Source organism: Micromys minutus, assembly GCF_963924665.1.
Source record: "Micromys minutus genome assembly, chromosome: 25".
In the NCBI taxonomy this organism is placed as follows: domain Eukaryota; kingdom Metazoa; phylum Chordata; class Mammalia; order Rodentia; family Muridae; genus Micromys; species Micromys minutus.
The window spans coordinates 4,104,011-4,118,245 of NC_137960.1; the positions used below are offsets into that span (position 1 = coordinate 4,104,011).

Here is a 14,235-nt window from a genome sequence, read left to right on the forward strand (position 1 = left end):
GAGTCACGTGCACACGTAAATAAATAACTTGTGAAAGGAAAACGGAACACCAGCTGTTACGTTTTTATTTAGTTGTGGCCCTTTGTTGTTTTGTCGTCTTTGGGACAGGGTGACTCACATCCCAGGCTGGCGTCAAGTTCACTGTGGCCTTGATCTCCATCAACACATACGAGGGCTAAGGTGACAGGTGTGCACATGCATCTGGCCTAGCTGCTCTGTTTTTAGGGGACCTTTATGTGGGAACGCAGAAATGGAAGGCTGTGTCTCCACTCCTCCAGCCACCTCCCAGACTCCCCAGCACACCAGCAGGAGGACAGTGCCTGCCGATCACAGCAAGAACAAGAGGTCTTGTAGCCGCGGAGATTGCTGTGACTGACGGACAATGATGTTTTACTGTCACTCGCTGCAGGTTCACTAAGAATCTTTCCCCGGACAAAATCAACTTGAGCACTCTGAAAGGGGAGGGTCAGCTGACCCATCTGGAGCTGGATGAAGAGGTTCTGCAGAATGTCCTGGAACTTCCTACCTGGTTGGCCATCACCAGGGTCTACTGCAACAGGGCCTCCATCCGGGTGAGAGCGGGTCTGAGCACTCTTACTGTCCCGGGCCAGTGGGCTTGCTCTTCTGAGGAGCAGCTGTCACAGGCCTGTGTCCGTTTTCCTTTTCCAGATCCAGTGGACCAAGTTGAAGACACATCCGATCTGCTTGGTAATGACCTTTCCTACTTGGAAGTAGTCTTTTGTTTGTTTGACAGGGTCTCTCTAGCCTTAGTGTGTAGACCAGGCCAGCTTCTGCCTCCTGGGTGCCATGGCTTGCTTTTTTTTAAAAATTATGTTCCTTTTTTTAAAGATTTATTTATTTTATGTATGTGAGTACACGGTTGCTGTCTTCAGACACACCATGTGGGTGCTGGGATTTGAACACAGGACCTCTGGAAGAGCAGTCAGTGCTCTTAACCGCTGAGCCATCTCTCCAGCCCTTGCATTTGTTTTTTAATAATGGTTTTTACTGCTCAAGCTTGATCCTTAAATTTCCTTGGGATGGAGACAGGGAGTTTGAAGTGTGGTTTGTGTCGTCGGTGTGAGGCTTGTAGCACAGTCCTGTGTTCTGCTGGTCCAGGTGATCTTTGTGTAGACGCTTAGCTCTCTATAAATTGTATTCCAGTGTCTGGATAAGGTGGAGGTGGAGATGAAAACCTGCGAGGACCCTCGGCCCCCCAATGGGCAGTCTCCCATCGCCCTCGCTTCAGGACAGAGGTTAGTTACTGTGAGCATGGTTTTCCTCTGTAGCCCAGGCTGGTTTCAGACTTACAACCCTGCTTTGGCTTGTGAATGTGAGTGAACCTGTATGAATGAGAAAGTGTGTCTCAGTTCTCCTGGCTCAGAATACAACTTTGGTTACTGAAAAAGAAACAGACATACAACTAAAACGGACAGGCTAGTACATCACTTCCCCATGTTTCAAGTATCAGACCCTAACAGTTACCACCAGCATATTACCAGTGTTGTTTCCTGAGCACTCCAGGATTTGAAAGCAAATTCTAGATGCCCTGCTTCTTTTCTCTTACTAACAGCAGTGATGAACTTGGGGGACACACAGCTTAGCACTGAGTTACATTCCTTTATGTAGTGTAATTCAGCCCTTCCCAACCCCTGAGAGGTCTTAGGTAGCTCAGGTTGCCTTTGAAGTCATTCTGTAGAGCTCAGGCTGGCCTTGAACTCCAGATCCCTCTGCCTTCCCATCCCAGGAGCTGGGCTTACAGACTGTCGCCATGCTCAGCTTTCCACCCACTCGGTGGTCATTCCGCTTGTACTTTTGGCTTTCATGAACATCCATGGAGATGGGTGTGTGGACGTGTGCTGTTGTTTATCTCGGATGAACACCCTGGGATAGAAGTGTTTAGTTGGTATCTTAGGGTTGTACTGCTATGCACAGGCACCATGACCAAGGCAACTCTTATAAAGACAATATTTCATTGGGGCTGGCTCACAGGTTCAGAGGTTCAGTCTATCATCAAGGCAGGAACATGGCAGCGTCCAGGCAGACATGGTGTAGGAGGAGCTGAGAGTTCTACATCTTCATCTGAAGGCGGCTAGTGGAAGACTGGCTTCCAGGCAACTAGGATGAGGGTCTTAAAGCCACACCCACAGTGACACACCTACTCTAATAAGGCCACACCTCCTAATAGTGCCACTCCCTGGGCCAAGCAAATATAAACCATCACAGGTTGTAAAGGAAGAAACTGTCAAATTCTTCCCACAGTTGACCAAACTGTACCCGTCTTTAACATTATACACACCTTTTCATGCCCTTCTTTTTTGGGGGAGTGGGGACAAGGGCTTTCGTTTTCCTTCTAAAGGAATATATCTTCTCAACATTTTTCTTCTATCCTTCCTTCCTTCCTTCCTGTCTGTCTGTCTGTCTATCTGTCTGTCTCTCTCTCTCTCTCTCTCTTTCTCTCTCTCTCTCTGTTCTCACTGTGCAGTGGCCTGGAACTTGCTGACCTCAAACCCACAGGGATCCACCTACCTCTGTCTCTGGGGGTTAAAGGTGTGGTTTTGTTTTTGTTCTGTTTTTTCCTCCCTTAAAGAGGTATCTGTAGGTGCTGGGGAGGGGGCTCAGTGGGTGAAGCAGCTGTTCGGAAAGCACTCAGACTGGAGTTGAGGTCACCAGCACCTGTGTGCATTCCGGGCAGGTGTGGGGTCCACCTGCAGTTTCAGTGCGGCAGGTGTGGGGTCCACCTGCAGTTTCAGTGCGGCAGGTGTAGGGTCCACCTGCAGTTTCAGTGCTGCAGGTGGGGTAAAGGATCCCCAGAGCAGGTCGGTCTGCCACATAGCTGTGCTCCAGACTCACTGTTGTTTGGACTTCTGTGTAAGGCTAGTGTTATTTTTCTGTGAACTGTGTGTATCTCTTCCATTTTTTATGGGCTCTTAGACTGTTTATTAGTCCTATGTGGCTAAATGGCATCTAAATCAATGTACACTTTCAGTTTAAATTTCTAGATATCCTCCCTATCTTTGGATTTTTGAGACAGGGTTTCTCTAACCCTGGCCATCTTGGGGACTCTCTTTGTAGATCAGGCTGGCCTTGAACATGGAGGGCCACTTGCCTCTGCCTCTGTAGTGCTGGGATCAAAGGCATGAGACACTGCTGCCGCCACATGGCTCTAGAATTTTTTTTTTTTTTTTTTTTTTTTTTTTGATGATGATAAAATTCCAGAATTTGTTTTTACTTAACAGTTCCTTGGCCAAGGCAGCAATGCAGTTTACAACCAACCCCTTGTGGGTGGATTGAGTCCTTTGGATGCCTTAAAAAAAGTAAGAATAAAAAAGACAAAAGAAAAGAAATTGTGCTTTGAAGACTATCTGTTTCATTGAAGTAGGATTTTGTGGGAAGCTGGGGCTGGAGGGGCTGGGCGGGTGGAGATGACCGAGTGAGTGCATTGTGTGCACGTGTGAGACTGTCAAAGAGAAGTAAAGAGTGTGCTCTCCACACGCGTCTCTCTCCTCTCTCATCTCTTAGAGGCTGCAGGGGTGACTTCGAAGTTAAGAACGTTGGCTGCTCTTTAGCAGATCTGGTTTCTGTCCTAAGCACCCACACAGCAACTGTTTCTGCCTGTAACTCCAGCCAGGTTCAGGGGTCCGACTCCTCCCTTTGACTCTGGGCACAACAACGAGATCTGTGCAGGCAGCACACCCACACACATACACAGAAATAACACAGATATTAAGAAAATCCCTAACCACAAAACGTAGGGGGAAAAACCAACAACAAGGAGAAAAGAAGTAAGAAAAATAAGCAGCCATGCATTACTGCTGTTCTGACTCTGACCTCTTTCCCCCCATGCATTGCTGCTGTCCTGACTCTGACCTCTTTCCCCCCATGCATTGCTGCTGTCCTGACTCTGACCTCTTTCCCCCCCATGCATTACTGCTGTCCTGACTCTGACCTCTTTCCCCATTCATTGCTGCTGTCCTGACTCTGACCTCTCCCCCATGCATTGCTGCTGTCCTGACTCTGACCTCTTTCCCCCCATGCATTACTGCTGTCCTGACTCTGACCTCTTTCCCCATTCATTGCTGCTGTCCTGACTCTGACCTCTTTCCCCCCATGCATTGCTGCTGTCCTGACTCTGACCTCTTTCCCCCCATGCATTGCTGCTGTCCTGACTCTGACCTCTTTCCCCCCATGCATTGCTGCTGTCCTGACTCTGACCTCTTTCCCCCATGCATTGCTGCTGTCCTGACCTCTCCCCCATGCATTGCTGCTGTCCTGACTCTGACCTCTCCCCCCATGCATTGCTGCTGTCTTGACTCTCACCTCTCCCCCCATGCATTGCTGCTATCCTGACTCTCACCTCTCCCCCATGCATTGCTGCTGTCCTGACTCTGACCTCTTTCCCCCATGCATTGCTGCTGTCCTGACTCTCACCTTTCCCCCCATGCATTGCTGCTGTCATGACTCTCACCTCTGTTTCTCCATGCATTGCTGCTGTCCTGACTCTGACCTCTCCCCCATGCATTACTGCTGTCCTGACTCTGACCACCGTCTCCCCATGCATTGCTGCTGTCTTGACTCTTACCTCTCCCTCCATGCATTGCTGCTGTCCTGACTCTCACCTCTCCCTCCATGCATTGCTGCTGTCCTGACTCTCACCTCTCCCCCTATGCATTGCTGCTGTCCTGACTCTCACCTCTCCCCCTATGCATTGCTGCTGTCCTGACTCTCACCTCTTTCCCCCCATGCATTGCTGCTGTCCTGACTCTCACCTCTCACCCCATGCATTGCTGCTGTCCTGACTCTGACCTCTCCCCCCATGCATTGCTGCTGTCTTGACTCTCACCTCTCCCCCCATGCATTGCTGCTGTCCTGACTCTCACCTCTCCCCCATGCATTGCTGCTGTCCTGACTCTGACCTCTTTCCCCCATGCATTGCTGCTGTCCTGACTCTCACCTTTCCCCCCATGCATTGCTGCTGTCATGACTCACCTCTCCCCCTATGCATTGCTGCTGTCCTGACTCTGACCTCTTTCCCCCCATGCATTGCTGCTGTCCTGACTCTCACCTCTCCCCCCATGCATTGCTGCTGTCCTGACTCTCACCTCTCCCCCCATGCATTGCTGCTGTCCTGACTCTCACCTCTCACCCCATGCATTGCTGCTGTCCTGACTCTCACCTCTCACCCCATGCATTGCTGCTGTCCTGACTCTGACCACCGTCTCCCCATGCATTGCAGTGAGTATGGCTTTGCTGAGAAGGTGGTGGAGGGGATGTTCATCATGGTCAATTCCATCACCATCAAGATCCACTCGAAGGCCTTCCATGCTTCCTTTGAACTGTGGCAGCTCCAGGGTTATAGTGTCAACCCCAGCTGGCAGCAGAGTGACCTGCGTCTGACCCGCATCACTGATCCCCGCCGAGGAGAGGTGACAGCCTTAGCATTCTGAGGGGGGTGAGTGGAGGGCTTCTGAGTAGGGGAGCCCCTAAAGGACCCTGTTCCCTGTTGGAGCTGTCCCCACTCTCAAGCCTTGTGCTGTCAGATGCTAGCTGAGCGCAGCAGCCTCCTGGGCCTTCTGATCCACAGAGTGAAGGCTTTTACCGTCCCTCCTTCCAGGTTCTAACATTTAAGGAGATAACTTGGCAGACACTCCGAGTTGAGGCGGATGCCACAGAAAATGGTGATCAGGACCCAGTTACCACACCCCTGAGGCTCATTACCAACCAAGGCCGGATCCAGATAGCCCTCAAGAGAAGAGTGAGTGTGTTCCCTATGCCAGGAGCCTTCTGGTAGCTGGTATTATGCCACTGTGCTCGTCGGCCTCACCAGTGTGGGAGAAGCTTCCGTTGTCCCGCTTTGGTACTTTTAGTTTCTACCCGGGCTGCGCACACACTGGCCAGAGCAGCTCTGGGTCGGCCAGTGCTTTTGGTAAATCAAGCAAACCCGAGCAAGTCACTGTGTAAGGAGTCGGCTTTGCCAAAGTGGTCCTTTGGTGGTCCTTGATGGTCCTTTTTACCTCCTGGAAGGCGTAAGGCTGCCAGGGATGCCCGTACAGTCACTAAGTATGTTCTCTGTGACCCCTCAGACAAAAGACTGCAATGTGGTTGCCTCCAAATTGACGTTCCTCCTGGACGACCTGCTCTGGGTGCTGACAGACTCACAGCTCAAGGCGATGATGAAGTATGCCGAGTCACTGAGCGAGGCCATGGAGAAGTCAGCCCAGCAAAGAAAGAGCTTGGCTCCTGAGCCTGTGCAGGTAAGAGGCACACTGGGCATCTGTGAGGGCTGGGGAGGCAGGTGGTTAGCCCTGATTTGTGTCAGTGTTGTGGGGAATTGAGGTCTTTTTGGCTTGCTTATGGGGTTCACCACGTGTGGAGTTGCTTGTGCCTCTCTCATTCATTTGCTCTGCTCACTGGGTTCCCCCGTGTGTCAGATGGAGGGCTAGCCTCTGCTCACTGGGTTCCCCCTATGTGTCAGATGGAGGGCTAGCCTCTGCTCACTGGGTTCTCCTGTGTGTTAGATGGAGGGCTAGCCTCTGCTCACTGGGCTCTCCTGTGTGTCAGATGGAGGGCTAGCCTCTGCTCACTGGGTTCTCCTGTGTGTTAGATGGAGGGCTAGCCTCTGCCCACTGGGCTCTCCTGTGTGTCAGATGGAGGGCTAGCCTCTGTAGGGAGGAAGTGGCATGAGCCTCTTGTCCCTGCCCTTGGGACTTCACATCTTGGAGGATAGACAGTTGACAAGTTGCTCATATGCTCTGCGGCGGGTGCTGTAACAGGTAAACAGAGCCCATCAGCGGCGGTGCACTTAGGACGCTCTAGAGGAGGTGACTGAGGGCGACTAAGGCCTGAGGACACAGTCGCTAGACCTGGTGTGGGCCAGCTGTTGGGGTTCGAGTTGCTTTCTCAGCAATTATAAGACAGGGGTGCTGTTAAACTGGTTTTAGTCATGTAGATTTAAGCTTACAGAAAGCATCAAAAGGAGCCTCTCCGGCTGGACTTGATGTCTGTCTGGATGTCTGCCTGCCTGTCCCCCTCACCCCGATGTACATTGGTGGTTTTGCCTACATGTATGTTTATATGAGGGATTGGATCCCTTTGGAACTGGAGTGACAGACAGGTGTGAGCCATCCTGTGGGTGTTGTCAACCAGAGCCACCTCTCCAGCCCCTGATCTCTCTGTCACATGCAGATCACTCCACCTGCTCCCAGTGCCCAGCAGACCTGGGCCCAGGCGTTCAGTGGCAGCCAGGGCAACAGCAGCAGTCGCCTCAGCCAGTATTTTGAGAAATTTGATGTGAAGGAGTCTTCCTACCACCTCCTCATCTCCCGCCTGGACCTGCACATCTGTGATGACAGCCAGTCCCGAGAGCCAGGTACACAGAGGCCTGAGCCTGCTCGCACGTCACTTGGGCAGAGCCTGGGATGAAGGCTCTTTTGACAGACACTGTGGCATTTAGCCTTCATTGGCATGGCTGTAATCTCAGGCATGGCTTGGGACCCAGCCCCCCTGTGGTGGCTCCATGTGGTGAGAGAATGCTCTCTGGCTTTAGAGTGTGATGGAGCCACTTGTCACACAGCACACACGGCAGGCCCCTTCCCCACCGTGCTGATGCAGAGTGGCACGGACCCTTGTCTTCCCCAAGTCTTCCAGCTGCTGCTGTTGGCCAGAGGTTGAGAACCACTGCTGGAGGATTTAGGAGAAATTCATTCAGCTGTAGGAAACCTCAGATCTTTCTCTTCGTTAGAACTGAGGATTGAACACAGATCTTGTATGTATCCAGAACAGAGACATGTTCTGCCCTCCAGCTCCACCCAGAACCAGAATGTTCAGAGCTGAGTCATTTCAGTTCTGTGTTGTCATAACCAAATGTGGAGGCACACAGGGCTTTAATCCCAGCACTTGAGAGGTAGAGGCAGGTGGATCTCCATGAGTTCAAGGCCAGGCACGGCTACACAGAGGAACCCCATCTCAATTCCTCCCCCAATTTTATATATTGTGTTTATATGTGTAGAGAGGTTCTGTTACATTAGTGGTGTATTTAAAATAGTATCACATGTGTATTTATATTTATTCTAAACAATAGACTTTTTCCCCTTATGGTCCCTGCAGAAGCCAATAACTTTCTGCTTGCCTTTGTCCTGGTGTAGGAAGTGAGCAAAGTCAGTCTGTCCTCATTTACAGCACAGCCAGCGTCAGGCTCCAGAGAGTTGCTGCACCGGTTCTGGGAGCCTGGGGTTTGGTTTTGATTCCCTGCTTACCCATCAGCATCAGCGCTGTCTCTTCCCCCTTCACTCTTGTGATTTCCCACGCTCACGCGGGTCCGCCCTACCTCTTGCTTTACCGAGCTCACTGTAGGCTGCATTTGCTATTCTCCTTGTACTTGGGTTTGCTGGTGGTGCTGGGGGTTGAACCCAGCACTGTGCTGGTGCCGTACCACTGAGCTACACCTTCAGGGCCAGGCCTCACCTGCAGGGGAGCGTGCTTGCTTTCTGTCTTCTCCCAGCAGGCAGCATGCTGTCTAGCTGGCTCCTCATTCGCAGTCACTCCACTTCCACACTAGCAGCGACAGAGTAAACATGGCTTTCCACCGGAGGAGTGGTGATTAGAACAGTTATTTTTGTGTAGTGATTTCTCCCCACTGTTGCTTAAGGCCTTGGAGTGGTGGTGAATGCCTTTAATCCCGGATGGGTCCCTTGAGTCTGAGGCCAGCCTGGGTCACACAGTGCTCTTGCTGGTGGTGTGATGCACATGTGACCCTGTTGCTCTGGTGGCTGTGGCAGAAGTGTTGTCATGAGTTTGAGGCCAGCTTGTGCCACATGGTAAGACCCTGTCTCAAGAACAGCCTTCCTCCAAAAAGAACACATTGTTGTAGTTGTGAGGGTTATAATTCTAACTGTTGGGAGGTGGAGGCAGGAGGATTGGGAGTTCAAGGTCACTCTTAGCTATGGGTGGTATCATGAGATCTTACCTAAAAAGCAACAAAACCCCCAAAGCATTATCAGTGGTTATAGGTTTAGATTTAATTTCAACACTAATTGCTTTAAAGTAGCTCATTTAAGAGTTATTGTTTCTTATCCAAGAGTTGAACAAAGGAATCCCTACATAGTCCCTTTAGAATATAAAGGACGGATAAGGCTCATCAGTTAAGAACACTGGTTATTTACTCTTGCAAGAGGATCAGGGCTCAGCCCCCAGAGGGCTTCCTAGGGTTCCGGTGCTGCTCAGGTTTCTCGGTTCCTCCATCACTGTTCACCTGTGCCTTTCTCTTCCAGGTGTCTCTGCAAACAGACTTACGGGTGGGGCCATGCAGCTCACCTTCCGAAAGATGGCGTTCGACTACTACCCCTTCCACTGGGCAGGTCAGAGAAACTTAACGTGCTCTAGCATGACCTCAGACATTTGAGGACAGATTTCTGGGTTCATACCTGACCAGCCAGCAAAGGGTGCTGGGTATTGCTGCATGTGTTTAGGGGGAGCTTGAAATCTTTCTGAGCTGACGTGCAAACCTGGGTGGTCCCTCAGCCGCTCAGGATCTATTAGGTTTAAAACCTCTGTAGTAGTCCACGGCCAGCAGTGGTCCTTTAGAGCCCCTTAGGGAGTGGAGTGAGGGTTGCAGGGGAGCTTAGAAGAGTGTTCTCAGAACACTTTTTCATCTTACCCCAGGAGGTTGTGAGCTCTGGTTGGATGTAATTCTGAATGACTCTCCTGACAGGAAGAACTCACCGGGGCACTGGACTGTGGTCTTGGGCTGAACCCGTTTTCTTCATTCCACAGGTGACAGCTGTAAGCATTGGGTGCGGCACTGTGAGGCCATGGAGACCCGAGGCCACTGGGCCCAGCAGCTGGTGACAGAGTTTCAGAGTAGGTTGGAGAAGTGCTGTGAGGAGAGCAGTGTGAAGCCACCCTGGCATCTGGGGGTCGACCCTGCCTTCCGGAAGAAAGCAGGCAGGTTTTGGGACCCTGAGGAGTCTAGCTGCTCAGCCTTTTGCTGACTGACTTTAAACAGCTAGTGTGGATGAAGCGGTGTCTTCACCCACTGCTCCCAGTGTGGTAGTGTGACACAGCGTGATGGTGTGACCTGTGATGCCTGTGGCCTTTTCCTCTAGAGCCCGGTCACCGAGTTCCCACCAGGGAGGTTGGGCTCCCTTTGCTATGTCATTGCTGACCCTGGGCTTTACTTTCTCAAGTTTACTAATAATGAGCAATGAATGTATCTACTTCTTTTTCCTTTTCTTTTTCTTTAGATTCTTTCTCTAGCCCTGGCAAGAGTCCTCTTGACAAAAGCCCTACCCAGGGCCGGCAGGCTGCCCTTGGGTCTCCAGCATGGAATCGCTTACGCTCTAGCTGCCTGGTTGTACGAGTAGATGACCTGGACATCCACCAGGTGAGGACACAGGCGGACATTGGGGTGTGGGGTAGTTCAGGAACAACATGAACCAGGATGTAGAATCCGGGACCTGTTGGTCTGATTCCTGAGGAGGTGGACAGTTTGGTCGGTCAGTTGCTGTTGCGCATGGCCTCCGAGGAAGGTCTTGGATGTTCCTGGAGTGTCGTATTGTGACCTCCTGCTGAAAACGCTCAAGAGGCTGCGTGAGGCCAATCCCCAAACCAAACGGAAGAGCAGCTTGGGGACAGTGCCTGGTGTGTGTGTGGGGGGGGGATCTGCGCTCCTCTCAGGGAGGGAGGGGAGGATGGCGGAGGCCTGTGTTCCTCAGGAAACAGGGTTCTGGGTGCAGTGACACAGGCTCACAGGGACTTGTGGTCACTCAGGTGTCCACAGCGGGACAGCCAAGCAAGAAGCCGTCCGCTCTGCTCTCGTGCAGTCGCAAACGCCACCGCCTCCCCAGTCAGGTGGCTGCCATCCATGTGCAGTTCACGGAGTATTACTTCCCGGATAATCAGGAGCTTCCAGGTGAGCTGTGCCGCCATTTCCTCTGGTGACACTCTTTACCTCGGCAGCATCGAGGGTGCTGTGTACGGTCCGCCCCAGGGTGAGGGCGTGGTTGACGGAGAGCTCGATGAGCGTGCGCAGCCAACTGTGGAGATGCACACATAAACCTCAGGGCTCTGGGAGGGGAGGCAGGAGGATCAGAAGTTGATAGTCTTTTGAGGTCATCCGTGGCTACAGTGACCGAGAGATCAGCCTGGGAAACGTGAGCGCCATCTCAAAAGCAGAACAGAAAGCCGGGCCGTGTGCGGGATGGTCCGTGTCTTTGCCGTTGTGAGGGTCTAGCAGCCGCTTTGTTCATGACACTGTGTTTTCTCTGCTTCCAGTTCCCTGCCCTAACCTCTACATCCAGTTAAATGGACTGACGCTTACTGTGGATCCCGTCAGCTTGCTTTGGGGAAACCTCTTTTGCCTCGATTTATACCGAAGCTTGGAGCAGTTCAAAGCCATCTATAAGCTGGAGGATTCAAAGGGGAAAGATGAGCACTTGGACATTCGACTGGATGCATTCTGGTTGAAGGTAGGCACAGAGCTGGCCTTTGTCACTTGTTGGTGGACACAGCTACATTCTCTCCAAGGGCGTGAACGATACAGTCCTGCTGTGCTCACTTGGCAGAAGCAAGATCAGCTTCACATGCCACATGCATGCTCGAGTGCCCTTAACTGTTTCATTTTTTCTCCGAAGGTGAGCTTCCCACTGGAGACTAGAGAGCTGGCCAGACCGCATCGCCCCCAGGCGCTAGTTTTCTCCACGTCAGGCATGATTGCTACCAATACCCGGCATGCCCCGCACTGCGGTTGTCCAGACCTCCAGAGTCTCGTCCGGGGCTTTGCTGCTGCTGAGTTCTTCCGTTCTAGCTACGGTCACTTTCCCAAAGTTGCAGGGAGCTTCAGCCTTCTGCACATGCTCTTTCTGCATCACGCTTTCCAGATGGATTCTCTTCCAGTCCAGCCTAGCTCCCTCCCTCAGAGGCCAGCGGCATCCCAGGATCTTTGGTCCCTGCATTTCACCCAGATCTCCTTGGACTTTGAAGGCACAGAAAACGTCAAAGGTCATACCCTGAATTTTGTGGCTCCTTTCCCCTTGTCCATTTGGGCCTGCCTTCCTCGCCGCTGGCAGCAAGCCCAGGCACGGCGGCTCCTTTTGGCCTCAGAGGGGAGGCTCAAGCCATCGGCTAGCTTCGGCAGTCCTGTGCGCTCTGAAGCTCTTGCCCCTGAGTCTGTGTCCCATCAGAGGTCAAAGACAGAACGGGATTTGAAAAGCCTCTCAGGTTCTACAGCGGTCCCGGAGGTTGTGAGAGAAGGAGATGCAGGTGTGGACCACAAAGGGCACTTGGCAGAACTGGAGGACGTGGCAGACGTTCACATGCTTGTACACTCCACTGCTCACGTCAGAGTGAGGCTGGACCACTACCAGTACTTGGCTCTGCTGCGCCTCAAGGAGGTGCTTCAGGGCCTTCAGGAGCAGCTGACCAAGGATACAGAGGCCATGACTGGGTCCCCCCTGCAGGACCAGACAGTGTGCATTGGAGTTCTCTTCCCTAGTGCTGAGGTGGCCCTTCTCATGCATCCTGCCCCTGGGACTGCTCATGGTGACTCTGCAGGCTCAGACACCACCAGCCTCATAGACTCAGAGCTGTCCCCATCAGAGGACCGGGAGCCAAAGTCTGATGCCTCCTCAGACCAGGGCCCAGTAAGCCCCGAGAAGGTCCTGAGGGACAGCAGCACTGAAGATCTGGGTGTGTCCCAGGAGAGGCTGCAGAGTGAAGGAGAGCTACAGGACTTTGGTCCACTTGCACAGCAGCCAGCAGGGAAGAGCCATGACGCGGTTGAGTCTTTACAGGCCAAAAAGTTGAGCAGAGCTCAAAGCGCCAGCTCACCGGCTGCATTGAAGTCCCAGGCTGACAGGGATGCTGCTCTGAATGGACAAGGCGAGCCCTTGAGGAGCATTGAGGGGGAGTTGTCCAGTGCTATTCACATGACCAAGGATGCCACCAAAGAGGCTCTCCACGCTACTGTGGACCTCACCAAGGAGGCTGTGTCCCTGACTAGGGATGCTTTCAGTCTAGGTAGAGACCGAATGACTTCTACCATGCACAAGATGTTGTCCTTGCCTCCTGCCAAGTAAGTGTTTCTCAGCCTCTTTCTGAGGAAAGGTCTCTGCCTTTCCTCCAGTTCTGACCATTGGGCTCACGGCTCCCTGCTCTGGGCACTCTTAGAGAAGGAATGTCTGGTAGCGTGGGTCCTGTGCTAAGCTTAGAGACAGCAGGATGAGGAAGAACATGGAGAGGTGTGGTCAGCAGGGCGGGAAGAGGGGGCTTTCCTGTGAATTTCTGTGGTCTTAGGGAAGACAGTACAGCATGAGGGGCCTCTTCTGGGACATTTGGTGGCTCAGAGATCATGCATGGTGTCATAGCATGGAATTAGAGCTTCTTTCTTTTCTTCTTGTATTAAATCCATTTATTCTTGTGTATGGATGTTTTTACCTGCATATAAGTGCAGTTCCCAAGAACAGAGCATCACATCCTCTGTGGTTGGGTTTCCAGATGGTCGCGAGCCACCATGTGGGTGCTGGGAATTGATCTCGGCTCCTCTCGTTCTCCAGCCCTCATTTTTCATTTTCATGCGAGTGCACATGTGTGTGGAGGTTCATGATTGGTGTTTGGAATCATTCTGGATCATTCTCTGCCTAACCCACTGAGGCAGGACCTCTTAGTCAAACCCTAAGCTGACCCATCCATGTAGTCTAGCTAGTTAGCTTATCTCTCTCTGCCTTCCAAGCCTGAATTACTGGTGGGATGCCATGTCCACTGGTGTTTTGTGGGCTCTGGGGATCTGCACTCTGGTCCTCATACTTGTGTGGCAGATGCTTTGGATGAGGAGCCATCTCCCTGGCTCCTTAGAGCTTTTTTTCTACATGAATTGTCCTGAGAGGATCTCTAAGTAATGCCTGCGTGTCTAGTGTCTGCAAGAGTAGTTAGCCAGGGAGGAAGGAGAGAAAACCACAAAGGGATTGGTGGGGGCTGGGGAGGTGGCTTGGCTGGTCTCCCACTGCCGACACGGAGGAAAGCTGAGCACACACCTGTAATGTCAACAGCGGTGAAGAGGAAACGGGATCCTTAATACTTGCCACTCACTGGGCCTCTAACCAAAAGACCCTGTCTCAAGATCTCCTTTGTCAAAGCAGTCGAGAAAGACACCTGGTCTTCACGCATCTGTAGACACACATGCACATGTGCATACACATCAGTACACACATATACGAAAGGTGACAACAGACTGAAGGTCCC

The 14,235-nt window shown here is 52.1% G+C and overlaps 1 protein-coding gene across 1 annotated transcript in view; it reads left to right on the forward strand.

Annotated features, from left to right (window-relative positions):
- BLTP3A (bridge-like lipid transfer protein family member 3A) overlaps positions 1–14,235 on the forward strand; it is a 43,186-nt gene that overhangs the window by 19,143 nt on the left and 9,808 nt on the right. The window contains exons 2-14 of the mRNA XM_080938235.1: positions 410–572; positions 670–708; positions 1,165–1,256; positions 5,237–5,426; positions 5,615–5,755; positions 6,084–6,254; positions 7,186–7,369; positions 9,270–9,356; positions 9,772–9,942; positions 10,242–10,381; positions 10,768–10,909; positions 11,272–11,465; positions 11,631–13,069. Of these exons, the coding sequence (XP_080794361.1) occupies positions 410–572; positions 670–708; positions 1,165–1,256; positions 5,237–5,426; positions 5,615–5,755; positions 6,084–6,254; positions 7,186–7,369; positions 9,270–9,356; positions 9,772–9,942; positions 10,242–10,381; positions 10,768–10,909; positions 11,272–11,465; positions 11,631–13,069 (3,153 nt within the window). The remainder of the gene's footprint in view (positions 1–409; positions 573–669; positions 709–1,164; positions 1,257–5,236; positions 5,427–5,614; positions 5,756–6,083; positions 6,255–7,185; positions 7,370–9,269; positions 9,357–9,771; positions 9,943–10,241; positions 10,382–10,767; positions 10,910–11,271; positions 11,466–11,630; positions 13,070–14,235) is intronic.